General features: G+C 38.8%; 1 protein-coding gene across 1 annotated transcript; it reads right to left on the bottom strand.

The window, feature by feature from the left end:
• Positions 1-764: 764 nt before the first annotated feature.
• LOC139445061 (uncharacterized) lies at positions 765-8174 on the bottom strand. The gene is made up of 2 exons (XM_071226138.1): positions 7883-8174; positions 765-940 (listed from the first exon to the last, which is right to left on the bottom strand). The coding sequence occupies exons 1-2, from the start codon at positions 8172-8174 to the stop codon at positions 765-767; spliced, it is 468 nt and encodes a 155-aa protein (XP_071082239.1).
• Positions 8175-15488: the final 7314 nt, after the last annotated feature.

A 15488-nucleotide genomic window follows, 5' to 3' on the forward strand; every position in this document is an offset into this window, starting at 1 on the left:
TGTTCCCCCAATACTGTCATTATATCACTTACCCCAGCATGAAACATTACTCACGGACTCATAGTCCGCCAGGGAAGATTTCTAATTTCTCAGTTTTGAAATTTTAATGTCAACATCAGAAAGAACACTAAAGAAGAAAACAACTTTCAATAAAAAGTACTTAACCTTCAGTAAATGTTTTAACAGATAATGACAATGCACAATGTTCTCGTGTTTGTCAGCCCTGAAACAATAAACAAAACAAGCGAAAATTTTCTGAGTGTTTACGTATTTTTTATTCAGTTGAAAGCGTTAAGCCTTAACAAGATGGTGTAAACATTCAGTTATATGTTGTACAAACTGTATACTATCTGGTTAAATGTATAACTGTATAGCATGCGTTATTGTGTAGCATATAGTTCTCGAATGGAATAAACCGGGTATATCAATACAAGGTGTCCTTTATATTACCAGCAGCAACGATATGATACACAACGAACACGCATAGACTGGCGAGAGCTTGAGACAGACAAAACTGGATGCTAGTTTTAAACACACTAATACATGGTACTGATTAGCTAAAAAACGTCATATATTTAAAGACATAGACATACAATACTGCTTCTCAGTACAACAGCATTTTTAGCTTTTCGTAAGCTTTACTAACGAGGGTATTCTGAGGCCCATCTGATGATTTGTTAAATGGATTTCTTTTAAAAGGCATCTATGTTTGATGCATATTTGCTGGAAATCAAGAAGCCAGATAGAATTGAAAGCGAGTTTGTCTAGCAGAATGGCCTGGCGACCGTCCTCTTGGTAATTCTGCCGTCACAGCACAGGTCAAACACAAAGTCAAACACCTGTCGCCCACAGCAGGCAGGGCGCATGCCCTGGCGGCGCTTCACTGCGCCCCCGCAGCAGATATGGGTCCGTCCGGCGTAACGCTGACCACCACACGAAGCTGGAAGACGAGATCAATAAATTATGAATACAATTGAGTGAGTGAGTGGGTGAGTGAGTTTATGTTAACACGGCTTTGAACAGTATTTCAGTTATGTGGTAGGAAAGCCCGATATCATACAGGTCCTAGAGGTTTACAACATAGGTATTCCAGCAATATCACGACGGGGGACACCAGAAATGGGCTTCAAACATTGTATCCATGTCGGGAATCGAACCCGGGTCTTCGGCGTGACGAGCGAACGCTTTAACCACTAGGCTATACGACCGCCCCTATAATTATTCAATGAATACGAGTGATGTGCACATTGGGGATAAGATTACTACCTAACGTAGATTCCTTAATTTATTCCAGAATATTCAGCTCGAGAAGTGCTCTGAAGTCACGTGGATAGATTGCTACGTTTCAGCGACTGTTTTCAACCTGGTAACGTTTTGACAACGTTTGTCATGTTTTGGTCAAATACATGTTTCAAGTGTATCCTTTCCTTTACGCTTTATAAAGACATACGGTAATTACTGATTAATTGTCCAGAGTGAATATAACACCTCAATTCTTGGGGAGGAACTCCCATGCATTCGAGTGACCTTCACGATTCCATACAGAGTGACGACACATGATAAAATTATTCTGACACCGTGTCGCGGTGCTGAGAGCTAAATTCTAGTACTTTTGGGGGTTGAATCCCATTCGGGATTCGACTTTGTGTGCTGGCGATTTGGTGCCTCATTCTGAGAGAGTGGGTTCGAATCTCGTATGGGACTCAACTAAAAAAAGTATTAGAATTTGTACTTTGAAAGTGTTATCTCAAATATAACATACTTTACATTTGACCACTTACTAAATGACATTGTGTTGTCATTATTCTAAAGTATTTAATTTTCTTTGAAATCCAATTACACTGATATTGGGTGACATCATCAGCTAACAGTTATAACATGATTTCATCAAAACACTTTTTCACATATATGCCCCTAAATTCAACGCTAACGAAGACCGTGATAATATTTACATGGTACCGGGCTCGAGTTCGGGAAACGGAGGGTCCGAAACCATGTCTCTGTTTCATGTACAAAGTCAATGATAAAAAAGTATAAAAGATCTGGACTTAAGATACAACCTTGTCTTGCTCCACATACATTAAAAAGACTTGTTTTCTGGCTCTCACATCCGCTTTGATATCTATTTCCATATATTTCTTTAAGTTTAGTGAACACCCTACCATTGACACCATGATTTTCAGTGATCCATTCATATGATTTTCACCCCTATTTTTACGACCATTGGAATCTGTTACAGATAATAGAATCTGATTATTCACTTGATTTGTAATTTTATATATTCATATATGATATTGTTAATTTCAATCGATTTTAGTGTCCTCAGTTCTAGAATAGATGTATAAATTTTACCAATGACATTTAAAAGCGAAAATCCTCTGCAATTGTCAGGATTTCTAGCATTATCCAGTTGACAAAGCGGGATAATCATTCCTTTATTCCACTATTCTGGAAATTCACCACAATGAAATATAGAATTCAAAAGTAGATTCAGACATATAGTACAACATTGGTGCCAGTTTCATAACACATTTCAGGTGGAACAGATTACCAGGTGCTTTACCGTAATTCAAGCTTTTAATATCTGCCCTCGTTTCATCATCAGTAATGGTTTCAGATAACATAACTGTATTGTTAGTATTCCAAAACTCATAGTTATCGTGATCACATTTAACAATAAAGTTTTTGACATTTTATTAAAAACCCACTTTGTATATCCTTGATATTTAACATAATTATTATGAAAGTAGTTGGATTTGACACACTGTCAGAAGTGAGGATTTTGTCTTTCTCCAAAACATTTACAGTCGCTTGCCTTGACTGCACATTTAACTTCCTGCACGACAGATATTTTAAATTCAATTTTATTTTTATTTTTCTTCCGTTTGCTTCAATATATTTTCCAAATTTTCTTCTTACTCGGCTGCTTACTTGGAACTTTAAGACACGTGCATGTCATTCTTTTAGCACTGAACATTCAGAGTCAAACCAAGTAGATTGTCTTTATCTACTATGTAAATCTATTCCCTTCACGGACTTTATCACCAGTATAATAAAGTAAGTTGGCAATTTCTGCAGTCGCTGCATTACTAATCCTGTACACAACACATGAAGAAAAAATATTCACTATTGAATTATGCAGATCTCCATCTTTACCAAAGTCAAATAATTTATACCCAAGTACATGACGTTATTGAGTACGTGGTTCAATCTGTGTGTGATGCGACGCTTTGTTGAAGCTGTATGGGTACTCTAGAACACACGAAACTCTAGATGATCTGACTCCGATCTGGAATGACCAGTAAGACTTATGATAGTTTGGATCATGTTTGATGACACAATAAAGTAGCCCGCTAAGCTAGTACACTTCTTACTAAAACGACCGCCTACATGGTCTAGTGGTACTCCCGGAGAGCGGAAGGACCGGGGTTCGATCCCCGACCTCGTCATACCATAAGAGGTTCAAATATGGTACTGCTTGTTACCCTGTCTGGTGCTCGGCATTAAGGGGCCAAAACAAGGCCTGGTCGTCTCGGAGTCAGTATACTGTGTCTGAGTGGGGTATTCATGTTAAACAGCGGCATAGTATCTCAGTGATTGGTCGGATGAAAGGTCGTTCTGACGTGACCCGTAATGGGATGTCCTCAGATCTTTGTTTAGCGATAGCGAGAACTAAGATCTGATTTTAATGAGATTGCGTTAAACCCCATTTCACCTCACCTTGTTACTAACACATGTGAAACTTCTATCTTTATTACTTTGGGTCCTGCCATAAACCATGTGCATACATCAATTTTTACGTAGTTCAAGCAGAAATAACCCACACCTGTTTTCAGTACTGACCGGCGTAGACAAATGTTGACAGAAATCGTCACATATATATGTGTCACGCCGCTTTATATATTGATCCTTTTTAAGCCAACAGAATTCAGAGAACAGATCATTTTGGTTGGTCTACAAATATATGCTACAAACCGTCTACAAACTGATTTAAGACATTTTTCTATATTGCCCATGTTTATTCCTTTGATGTTAGCATTATTCCTTATCATAATATTTCCGCACATAGTATGAATATATAAGGGGAGAGTGGGTCGCCCTGGCTACAAACTCTTGGAATGTGAAACGCTTTGACCTGAAGCCATTTACCTGGGCACATGATTGGATTCCATTGTAGAGCACATTCATCTACTGTCTGATAGATTTCCAAAGTTATAAAAAGCTGAATGTTTTGTCAATAAATGTCCAGTCAACTTTATCAATGTTTTTTTCGAAGTCAACCAATAGTAGAAGTCCTAAAAATTTAGTATGTATCAGTATATTCAATTAAATCAAAAGTTAGTCTCGTTATCGCCAAAATATCTACCGAATATGCAATCTTTCTGATCCTCGTTTATTAACATCCTGTTTTAATCTAACGAGAAATAATAAGTGATGCTTGTGAAAGACTGACAGTAGTGAGATAGGTTGCCAATAAAAACATTCTTTTCGGCTTATTGCAATGCATCGAATGTATTTCATGTCTCGAGGGAATCTCATGATGGGGTAAAAGAGATGAGAGACACATGATATTTCACGTGACACGTGGAATATCCTCTTTATGATACACTTTTTGTGAAGATGTGAAAACTAAATCATAATATAAACAAAAGTACAAAAATATTTGACGTCAATAACATTCTTTATCGTACAATTGGATATGAGTATATGCAAAATCAACTTCAACAAAAATATTATTGAAATTTACGAGACCGCTGTTGGAAGCGAAAGAATACACGCTGGTTGAGTAACAAAAATAGCGCCTTGCGAAACGAACAGTCTCGATTGACGGGTTAAATGAGAAATTGGCAGTTTATAACGAAACATTTTCAAGAGAATAAGGGCTAGACACACGGTAAAGGGGAGACAATTTGCTTGGAAGTAACACTTGTAAGACGGTTGCGTTAAAGCTTCATGTTCAAGGCAGATATATCAAGTGTTATTCTTCACGGCAGTGAAATATCAGGTGTTATGTTCATTGCAATGAAAATGTCACTTTTTATCAACTTCGGAAAACCCAGTCTTTCAAACTGAAGTATATAAATGCATGTAATTGGCCCCAGATTTTGAGTTACTGGTCATTCGCTATCCACATAAACTTGATTTATAAAGCGGATATGTTCGTTTCCTGAGACGATCTAAAAGAACTTCAGAAATTAGGTAGAAAGTATACCAGGGCCCTGACCTTTCTTGTGTTTTACACATTTCAGAGAGGTTAGAACTTCATCATATTTTAAGATGCCTAACTTTAACAAAGAAACATAAACAAACATGTCTTGTGCCATGGGCGTGGCAGGATACACACGCCTTTTTATGAACACCTGGTATGAGGTGAGGTGACATTGGGTTTAACGTCGCGACCAAGATTATTGCACTTATATAGCGACGTGCATGCACGTGTGTGTGTGTGTGTGTGGCTGCTTGTACTAGTCCGGACTGATGCCGATTTATAGTGCTAGCTCACTGAGATACCATGCCGCAGTTTAACATGAATACCCCACTCAGACACAGTATACTGACTCCGAGCCGACCAGTCCTTGTTTTAGCCCCTTAATGCCGAGCGCCAGACAGGGTAACAACAAGTACAATCTGTTAACGTCTTTTTGTATGACGCAAACCCGGGATCGAACCCTGGACCTTCCACTCTCCGGGCGGACGCTCTACCACAAGACCACGGAGGCGGTCACCTGGTATGATGCTTATGCTTATGACATACAGTAAACTACGTTTATAACGAACACGCTTATAACAAACTGACCGATATAACGAACTTATTTTTAGTCACGGCCATTTGTTGTAATTATGTTGAACATATGCTTAAAACGAACTATGGTTATTACGAACTACAATTAGTGGTACCTTTGAGTTCGTTATAACCGTAGTTTCCTGTATTCGGAATCGTGCAGTCGACTCTTTCTTATGGATATGGAAAGGATTTTTGTCGCTTTTATCTATATTTATGCCTGAAAAGTTTTAAAATAAAAAATAATATATCGCATTAATAATTAGAAATTATTTTAAAAACAGCTGGTTAAATTACTTTCATATTGATTCCAAAACGATGCGAGTGCATTAAACAGCAGAGATGTGATATGACTGGGACGACATTGGTTTGTGTGGTGCTGGAGACTCTCGTTAAGTTAAGTACATGTGCATAGCCTTATAGTTGGAGTTCCCGAGTGACCCACCTTGAGTAGCAATCTTAATTTTTTAATTATATTACAATAATTCTTTACACATTTTACTTTATGACGAACAAACAGGCCTGTATTCAGAGTGAAATAGTTGTCCATGCTCAGTCTGGCAAACTGAATAATATGGTATAACAACCCAAGACACATTCGTTCTTCAGGACAGAAGAATCCCACGTCCAAGCCTAGTTCTTTATCACACACACCAAAGCCTCAACTTCTACATATGAATTGATCATCAAATGCAGCGGACCCTCGCGTCCACACTTAGTCCATGCATCAGGTGCTGCAAGACCCCGCCTCCAAACTTCGTTTGTTCATCAGATGCAGCCAGGCCCAATCTCTAAACTTTGTTTTTCCTTTGTTTGAGTATAATTTGTGGGTCTGTAGGATCTCGTTTCGGCCACGTGAATATAAAATAGCCTCTAAGCGAACGAGTAAGTGTTTTAACGGTGTGTCTGTTTCTCATGTTGGAGAAATGTCCGCGGTGAGGTAGGAAGTGTTAATATGTTATTGCGTGTTGATCTGATTGACAACATTGATATTCCATCATTACCCTAACCATCATTTGTCTAGTTTCGTAACACTTAAGGCAGAATTGTTAAAGCAGGCAACGACACACAGCGCTATCATAAGTTTACCTTAAAACAACATGGTGGTGTCGCTATGTGAGCACCCACGTGGATCGAGGTCTTTTTTCTGTAGGAGATGTGAAGGTTTGGGCACACTTTGGTAAGGAATGGGGGATTTCCGGGACAAAGCGTAACATTTTGTTTGTTCAAACTACGGACTCAAACGGAATATAGTTAAACATCCAAAGTGGAATCATTTTTTTTATTAAAATGTATTCATTCTCAAAGGGAAAAAAAACTCTGTTCAAACACATCTACAGGCAACTGAAGCTTAATACAGTAAACTACGGTTATAGCGAACTCAAAGGGACCACTAATTGTAGTCCGTAATAACCGTAGTTCGTTATAAGCATATGTACAACATAATTACAACAAATGGCCGGAACTAAAATTAAGTTCGTTATACCGGTCAGTTCGTTATAAGCGTGTTCGTTATAAACGTAGTTTACTGTACAATAATAGAGGATAAAGACCAATATAGATTGATTAATATTCTCATTGTGTACACAACATGTAAAAACGTTCAAGGAAGCTTGATGACGTTTTAAGGTGTTTTTAGCAAAACTAACAGAAAGTTTTCGTTCCCATTCAAATTGCTGTGGTGTACATGTTCAATGCCGAATTAAAGGAACCATACATTTTACCTTTAACGACTTTAAAGAACACAAACGTTAAAGAAATTTGAATTCGTTGTTTAAAGTCCAATTACATTCCGCTGCTCTGATCATGTCCAGGTCACTTTTGGCATTGTCTATAAAAACGATATCTATAAAACGTCAATGCTAGAGATTAACCAGTTTCGATTTTCCGACTAAACAGATTCCATTGGGCATAAAACGTAAACTATCGGTGAAAAGTAAATGAATGGTTAATTTTCTCGGTTAACACAGTCTGTTCTTTACAGTCCTGTAAATAAGCAAGTAACATGCTACATGTTATCAACGTTGCACAGACGCGGTTACAACGTCGTACGGGCGTTATGCCGTCTTTACCGTGTCTATTCAACGTTGAGCAACGTACCTCCTACCCCTCTACCATTACCACGGGGCATCTTGATTCCCAAAATGTGTTTATGTCCAGTGTCGTCGTGGTCGTGGTTGTCACTGTGCCCGTCGACGTTGTCGCCTCCAGCGCCAGGCCATTGGTTCCAATTTCTGTTGCCGTTGTTGGCGTTATCATTCTGCGGATGGTCGCGGCGCCTGCCCCCTTTCACGAAGGGACTCTGTGGAAAGTTGCCATTATTAGAGCGCCATTGACACTCTGCAATAACGATGAGGCAGAAGAACAGGGCAGCGATCTTGACTGGAACCATGTTTGAAGGCGTCTACTCTACCAACTCGAGTCTCCTCCGCCTAGTCGAAAGTCCTCCTTGACTGAGAGAACCTGGTCTCAACTGTGAACAAAAACAAACTGACAATGTTTTCCGAAGATGTGGAACGAGTTAACAGCCCTGAAGGATCGGGGCTTCATGTTTGTAAAGGTATCAGGTTGTTTGTCCTCGCTCATGTCTGTCAAAATTCCTTGTGCTAGAATCAAACAGGACCGTTGTTTCGTGTTGGCCATAATGTGTTGCTCACTAGATTGCTATAATGTTAACACATAGCACCAGTGGCCATACACAATCGACGCCACTGTATGCCTGCCAGCTCACAATCCATTCTTTCTGATGTGTCGCGGAAAAAAACATTGTCCGCTCGGCGTTCGAACAAAAATACGTCTTTTTTTGTTTAATTTGGGGATAGTTTTGTGGGAACTAGGATCATGTAAAACTTTTAAACGGGTAAATAATTCCCTATAATGGGGAAATGAAATAGAAGAGATTTAAAAGAATGCAATCCCAGATAGCAAGCCTTTCTTACACAAACGTTATTATTTTCACGTAAACACGCAAACAAACACTCTTTGCCTGACGGATAATTGATGTAATTCTCCCTGCCCCTTACACAATACATTCCAAACTGATCAGACAACGATGACCGTGAATCAGCTGTAAACATGCACGCGGCTTTAATAGATTTCAAAGATATTCAGAGGTGGAAGAAAGATTTTCTGTGATTTCCACAAAGCTTTGACAAACAACGTGAAATTATTTTTAGCACTTGGGTAACCGCATCAACTGAAGGTTAAACTTCGAATTCAGGAATATCACATTACATAATTAGTTTATTGATGGCATTCATAATAAGAAATGTAGACTGCATCGGATAGTAGACTGTATCGCATAGTAGATTGTATCGCATAGTAGACTGCATCGCATAGTAGACTGTATCACATTGTAGACTGCATCACATAGTAGACTGCATCGCATAGTAGACTGTATCGCATAGTAGATTGTATCGCATAGTAGACTGTATTACATAGTAGACTGTTTTACAAAGTAGACTGTATCACATAGTAGACTGCATCACATAGTAGATTGTATCACATAGTAGACTGTATCACCTAGTGGACTGTATCACAAAGTAGACTGTATCACCTAGTAGACTGTATCACATAGTAGACTGTATCACATAGTAGACTGTATCACCTAGTAGAATGTATCACATAGTAGACTGTATCACCTAGTAGATTGTATCACATAGTAGACTGTATCACCTAGTAGATTGTATCACATAGTAGACTGTATCACCTAGTAGACTGTATCACATAGTAGACTGTATCACATAGTAGACTGTATCACATAGTAGACTGTATCACATAGTAACTTATTACATAGTAGTCTCTGTGAATGTGGGTTGAAAGACACTGTAGGCTTCACTATCCTGTATTCGCATTACCATCACATAATGAGTGAGTGAGTGAGTGAGTATGGTTTTACGCCGCTTTTAGCAATATTCCAGCAATATCATGGCGGGGGACACCAGAAATGGGCTTCACACATTGTACCCATGTCGGGATTCAAACCCGTGTCTTCGGCGTGACGAGCGAACGCTTTAACCACTAGGCTACCCGACCGCCCCCATCACATAATGACAAAGCGTCCTTTGTGGTTGAAGTGTTGGTGATGTTTTTTAAGGCGTTGCCAAATATGGGCATCAGAGCCAACGTGACCTGGCACCGATGCTTTATTATAGTTGACATCAATTCGAAGCTCATCGTCTATACATCATGGGCTGGTATACACTACGTCCGCCTCCTGAAAATTGATCGAAATCTGGCTGATATTAAAAACACCAGCAAATCTCCAACTAATATGCAACATATATATGCAACATATATCTGTTGTCCTAATTTGCCACAGTGTGGAGGCTTAATTTGCATGGCTAATATTGATATGACAAACACGTCAAACAGTTTACTGTGTGAAGCCGGTGGTACGAAACTGTGTAGATTACTAAACGTTTTACTATCGCCAATAGTATGAACACTGAAATGCATTGCACCGTAACATCGTGACACTGTGGCTTTGGTCGTATTTATGAACTATTTATTGAAATGGCAATGTTAGGAATGTGTTTTATATATGTTTCGGAGCCCATGTAATGTCTTATGTAATATTCTAGCCGCCAATCTTTTTAAAATGTTAGAACGTAAATTATACTCCCTGCCACATGTTATAACAGTTCGTTAAGCCTTTGTTCAGTATTCATTTATTCATATCATGTCATATGTAAACTTTCTATATATAAAACCTGAGTTTAGTTAATTAATGTGTACATGCATGCCCTTCTCCTCGACATGTGTACAAGGATCTTGAAATTTCAACTTAATATCTTGAAATTTCAACTTAGTATCTTGAAATTTCAAGATATTAAGTTGAAATTTCAAGATACTATCTTGAAATTTCAAGATATTAAGTTAGTATCTTGAAATTAGTAGTATCGGAAAAAAATAAGAAGCCCTAAAAGGCTTCCGTATTTAAAAGCAAAAGAACGCTTTATTATTATTGATCAAGATGCCGAGCGATTATTTTCAAGGATAAATATGTGTTTCAGGGGACATAAACGGTGCAGAGGAAAACGTAATGTCTTATAAGTGATGCAGGTGAGAATCGTATATTTACTATGTTGATATTTGTCTCAACTAATGAAGATAAGAAAGAATGTGTATATTGTTCAAGATTAAACAGACAAGGAGAGGTATCAACACACGAGGGTCCGAGGGTCCGTCCTTCTTCTTGTGTGCTTGTGTGTGTTGTGGCGCTACATTGCTTGACTACCACAATTGGCAGAGGCGGCGTACCTGCTCGGTTGTGTCTCCAAGTGAAATATAAATATAACTAATATCTATAACTTTCACATGGATGTCGTTGTGAGGTGAGGTGAGGTGTGAGGTGAACTTGGGTTTAACGTCGCGTCCAAGATTATTGCACTTATATAGCGACGTGTGTGTGTGTGTGTGTGTGTGTGTGTGTGTGTGTGTGTGTGTGTGTGTGTGTGTGTGTGTGTGTGTGTGTGTGTGTGTGTGTGTGTGTGTGTGTGTGTGTGTGTGTGTGTGTGTGTGTGTGTGCTTGTGCTAGTCCGGACTGATGCCGATTTATAGTGCTAGCCCACTGAGATACCATGCCGCAGCTTAACATGAATACCCCACTCAGACACAGTATACTGACTCCGAGCCGACCAGTCCTTGTTTTAACCCCTAAATGCCGAGCACCAGACAGGGTAACAACAAGTACCATCTTTTAACGTCTTTGGTATGACGCAGCCGTGGGTCGAACCCCGTACCTTCTCCGGGCGGACGCTCTACCACTAGACCACGGAGGCGGTCGGATATCGTTGTGCGTTTCTTCCAAAATTTTCTTCAGATTGGGGTAGGCTAACCTTAAAAACACCATGATATATGTCCGTCAAACTTTCATTGAAAATCATTATCATCCATATACTGTAATTGTGTAGTTGATATACTCAAAAACAACATAGCGTAACGGAAACTTCAAATTACGTCTAAAATTCTGGACCTACATTTTTTTGTAAAATATTCCATCTATGTCTCAGACTCTGTTGTAGTTATTTGAATGCTTATAAAATAGAAAGTTTATTTTTCATAACAATCCCCCCATACTGAGGCGGACCGCCAAAGATCGAATTTCGACCAGGCAAACGGCAACTAAAAGAAAGTAACGGGATAATCGGGATAAAATGACACGCAATGCAGTCACCGATCCAAATTCACGCCAGCTTAAACATCTACAGCGTGCACAAGGTTCAGCGTACAGAAATGTTTACCAATGCTATAAGGGTAGCCTCTTATGTCCGGAGCTGCCCCGTGGGACCATGGGATGCAACCCAGAATGTGTTCCGAGAATGTGTCATCGACATTATCAGCATGCTGATTATTTCAAAACTCCAGGATCACTTTATCTGTTTGCTGTGACAATGCATTAGTATCGACATGCTCTTTCTACAAGATTTCAAAGAGCGTCATACGACTCTTGATCAAAAGTTGTTTGATCAAGGTTACAACATTCAAGCCCTCAATGTAGCTTTCAAAATGTTTCATGGCACACATGTGGTCAAAATTTGACTAACATTATGTCCGATGCAATTCTCTATTTTGACTTACGCCATATATTTTCGTGCTTCTTTCGTAAGTATTTTTGTTTACAATTTTAAAAAGAAAAAAGAAAAATTACTTTCACTAAAAAACCGACAACATATTTATTTCTAATTTTGCTTCCCAAAAGTATTTTGCATATTGACAACCCACATGATCAGAAGACAACGTGGCGTTAACTTTCATTTTTCAGAGCTTGCATTTTAAAAGGCATCCGGAGGACACATATTGATGATACAGAATCTACCTGAGGAAGATGGGAAAGACATCACATAGGGTTTACATATGCCCAAGGATACATATATATATTGTTGTGCTTTGTGTTCTAGTAAAAGACAAAACCCTTTCCATGTTCACAAGAAATCTCTGCCAAAAGCACAGTCGATTGTACGATTTCGACTATATCACTACCATGTGCTTATGAATCGGTATCAAATAGTGATGATACCAGGTGTTCGCGAAAAGGTGAGCGTATCCTGCAACTCCGGTGGCACCCGTCATAAACACATGCATCGGCAAGTCAATTGTTCACCTAGACTTGAGCCAGAAAAATACACTTAAGAACCTTGCTATTATAACCTTCTGTGAACAGAATGTAATGTAATACCGCAGGTATCCATGTAAATGTCCTTTTGATGTGTGTGCAAACAATATTATTCACGTGATTATATATCGAAGTGTGAGATGAAAATATTAACCTGGCACAAAGAAATCAAGGCCTGTTATTAGATAATTTGCGGAAAATCATTGACCTTAAAATAATAGGACAGGGGTACTGTTGACATAAATGTACTCGCAGCCAACGTGTAGTTTTCCTCATATGATACGTTTACGCTATTCATCTCTACATGTGATATGTTCTAATACATTTGTGTAGGAAGACATACAATACATTAGTATGTGTGTTGCGTTCTGTATATTAAATCTTTGTATTTATTATATTTAATGCCACCATATTAGTGTGTCTGCATGTGTGTACTTATGTAGAATGACTATGCACCACCATACTTGTGTGTGCGTGCATTCATGCGTGCGTCCGTCCGTGCGTCGGCGTATGCATGCATGCGTATATCTTTTTGTGTATGTCTGCCAGTTTTACGCAAGTATACATACATGGCCTTACTAACCGGCTCCAGGATTTTTAAAAGAGAGGGGTCCAAAATATCAAAATCCCGTCTCAGATAATTTTACTGCCTAGAACAAATGGGAGTGGGAGTGTCTGGACCTCCTGGCCAAACCCCTACCCCAAACCCCCACCCCCCACACTCTGTATTCGCCTTTGGCCTAACCCCTTCAACACCTCCTGTTCTAGTGTTTTAACAGTGTCTCATACAAGCCTTATGTAAGAAATTGTCTTGGGTTGCATGTGTTATAATGTACATACATGAAACGTTCTAACACACGCTTCACCCACATGACCAGAGCGTCACAACCTGAGCGGGGCTGCAGCGTGTCCACGTGGACGGTGCACATGTGACGGCCCTGTCAAGCTACGTACGTTGTTTGGTGATGTATTTCAGGATTGACCCGGCTTAGAAGAGTCACGTGATTTCCTGTGTCATCTCGAGGTGTCATGGTACTTTTTACACAAACCGGCCGTATGTTCGCTACATAACACCGGGCTGACAAAAATAATGTTGTTCTTTTTTTTTTTAAAACGTGCACAAGTCTTTACGGATCCAGTTCGATACACGTGTACTGAGAGGTCCAAGGATCCAAAAGGGTAATCCTGTCTGTATCGATCAGTGAAGATCGATTTTTGGTTTACATATTTTTGTAGTGACAAATTTGGTTGATAGTTCGAAAACAATTAATTTGAAAAAAATGCATTGTAACATATATTTTTTTAATCATCTTCAACTTTGATTTGGACCAGTAAGGTAATAATGATAATAATGACGTTACATCGTTGGAACATTTTCAATTTTCGTCATAAAGAAATTCTTGGATTATTTTGGGTCAAAGCGATCTTTGACGTGAGCGGTATAAAAAACATTAATCATTCGGTTGTTCTGTTTTTCTGAATTTTCGGATTTATTTTAGGTCGTTGGATCCGTAAATCAAGCGCAAAAAGAGAGTAAGGTCTTTTATATACCCCGCGTACAATATATTCATTGTGGGAGTTCCAGATAATTTCACCATTCATGTAACATAACATGAAGCCATATCTAGAAACCTTCACCCATGCGTATACAGAGATCTACAGTAGTACACCCCATGAACCCTTAGGGGAAATCGTTATCTATCGTGTCTTGCGTTACAACATACACTTTTTCATAAGAACGCCTCGCCCGAATAACGTTATGTAAATACAACTTCCGGACTGTTTGAACTCACCGTGTTTACGCTGTACATACAGTGAGCGTTACGCGTTCCTCATTAGGGCTGAATATGCTAAACATTGCAAAACATTATTGAAAAATACCTGATGTTCGTATCGTCGTTATATAAGGGACTTGTATGTACACACTGTTTCTATTTGAGTTGCTTCTATTAATTGCTTGTTTGTTCTTTAAGTTTACCAAAAGCAAAGGGTACATACTTTGGCGGTGTACACAGAAACATAAAACAACGCCAGAGAATAACCAGTCTAGATTATCTGCCGAAACAGATTCCACTGGTCATGAAAAGCAGAATAGCGGTGAAAATTATATGAATGTTTCACTGAAAACCAGTGATGTCTCCAGGCGCTCGGGTGGGACATAATAAATAGGATGACTTGCTTTGGGTCCTTTGGAAATATATGATATTCGGTACAAAATGCAATGATGCGGACAAGGATTTAATCCATACCAGTTTCACGTCTTCATGTTTTTCCAACGGTTAGATGCCCATCAAAGATTTTAAAACACACTGATGATTTTGAAATAGAAATGTCCAATCAAAACACATAAAAACAACTCTTTAGACGGCTGCCTTTGTGTTATTTTTTATACATGTTTATTTTTTACTTTGATGTGGCAATTGCTTGATCTTTAATTCTAAAATTTGTTGTCTAGAAATTCCTTTTTCACATCGGGATCATGAAAACTATCAAATTTCTGTAGAAAATAATTTGTTTAATTAATAAACTGCTTTCTCGTAATAACGCGCGTAGTCCATTGCTGTTCGGTGTATCTGTATCGGGTAGATT

This window comes from Haliotis cracherodii, unplaced genomic scaffold (genome assembly GCF_022045235.1).
Source record: "Haliotis cracherodii isolate W230 unplaced genomic scaffold, xgHalCrac1.p SCAF_6, whole genome shotgun sequence".
Classification (NCBI taxonomy): Eukaryota; Metazoa; Mollusca; class Gastropoda; order Lepetellida; family Haliotidae; genus Haliotis; species Haliotis cracherodii.

Bases quoted from the DNA above. Each gene is read 5' to 3' on its own strand.
- LOC139445061 (XM_071226138.1), bottom strand. From the start codon at position 8,174: ATGGTTCCAGTCAAGATCGCTGCCCTGTTCTTCTGCCTCATCGTTATT. The intron at 941-7,882 runs GTACGTTGCTCA...CTCGTCTTCCAG, and splicing joins TAATGGTAGAGGGGTAGGAG to CTTCGTGTGGTGGTCAGCGT.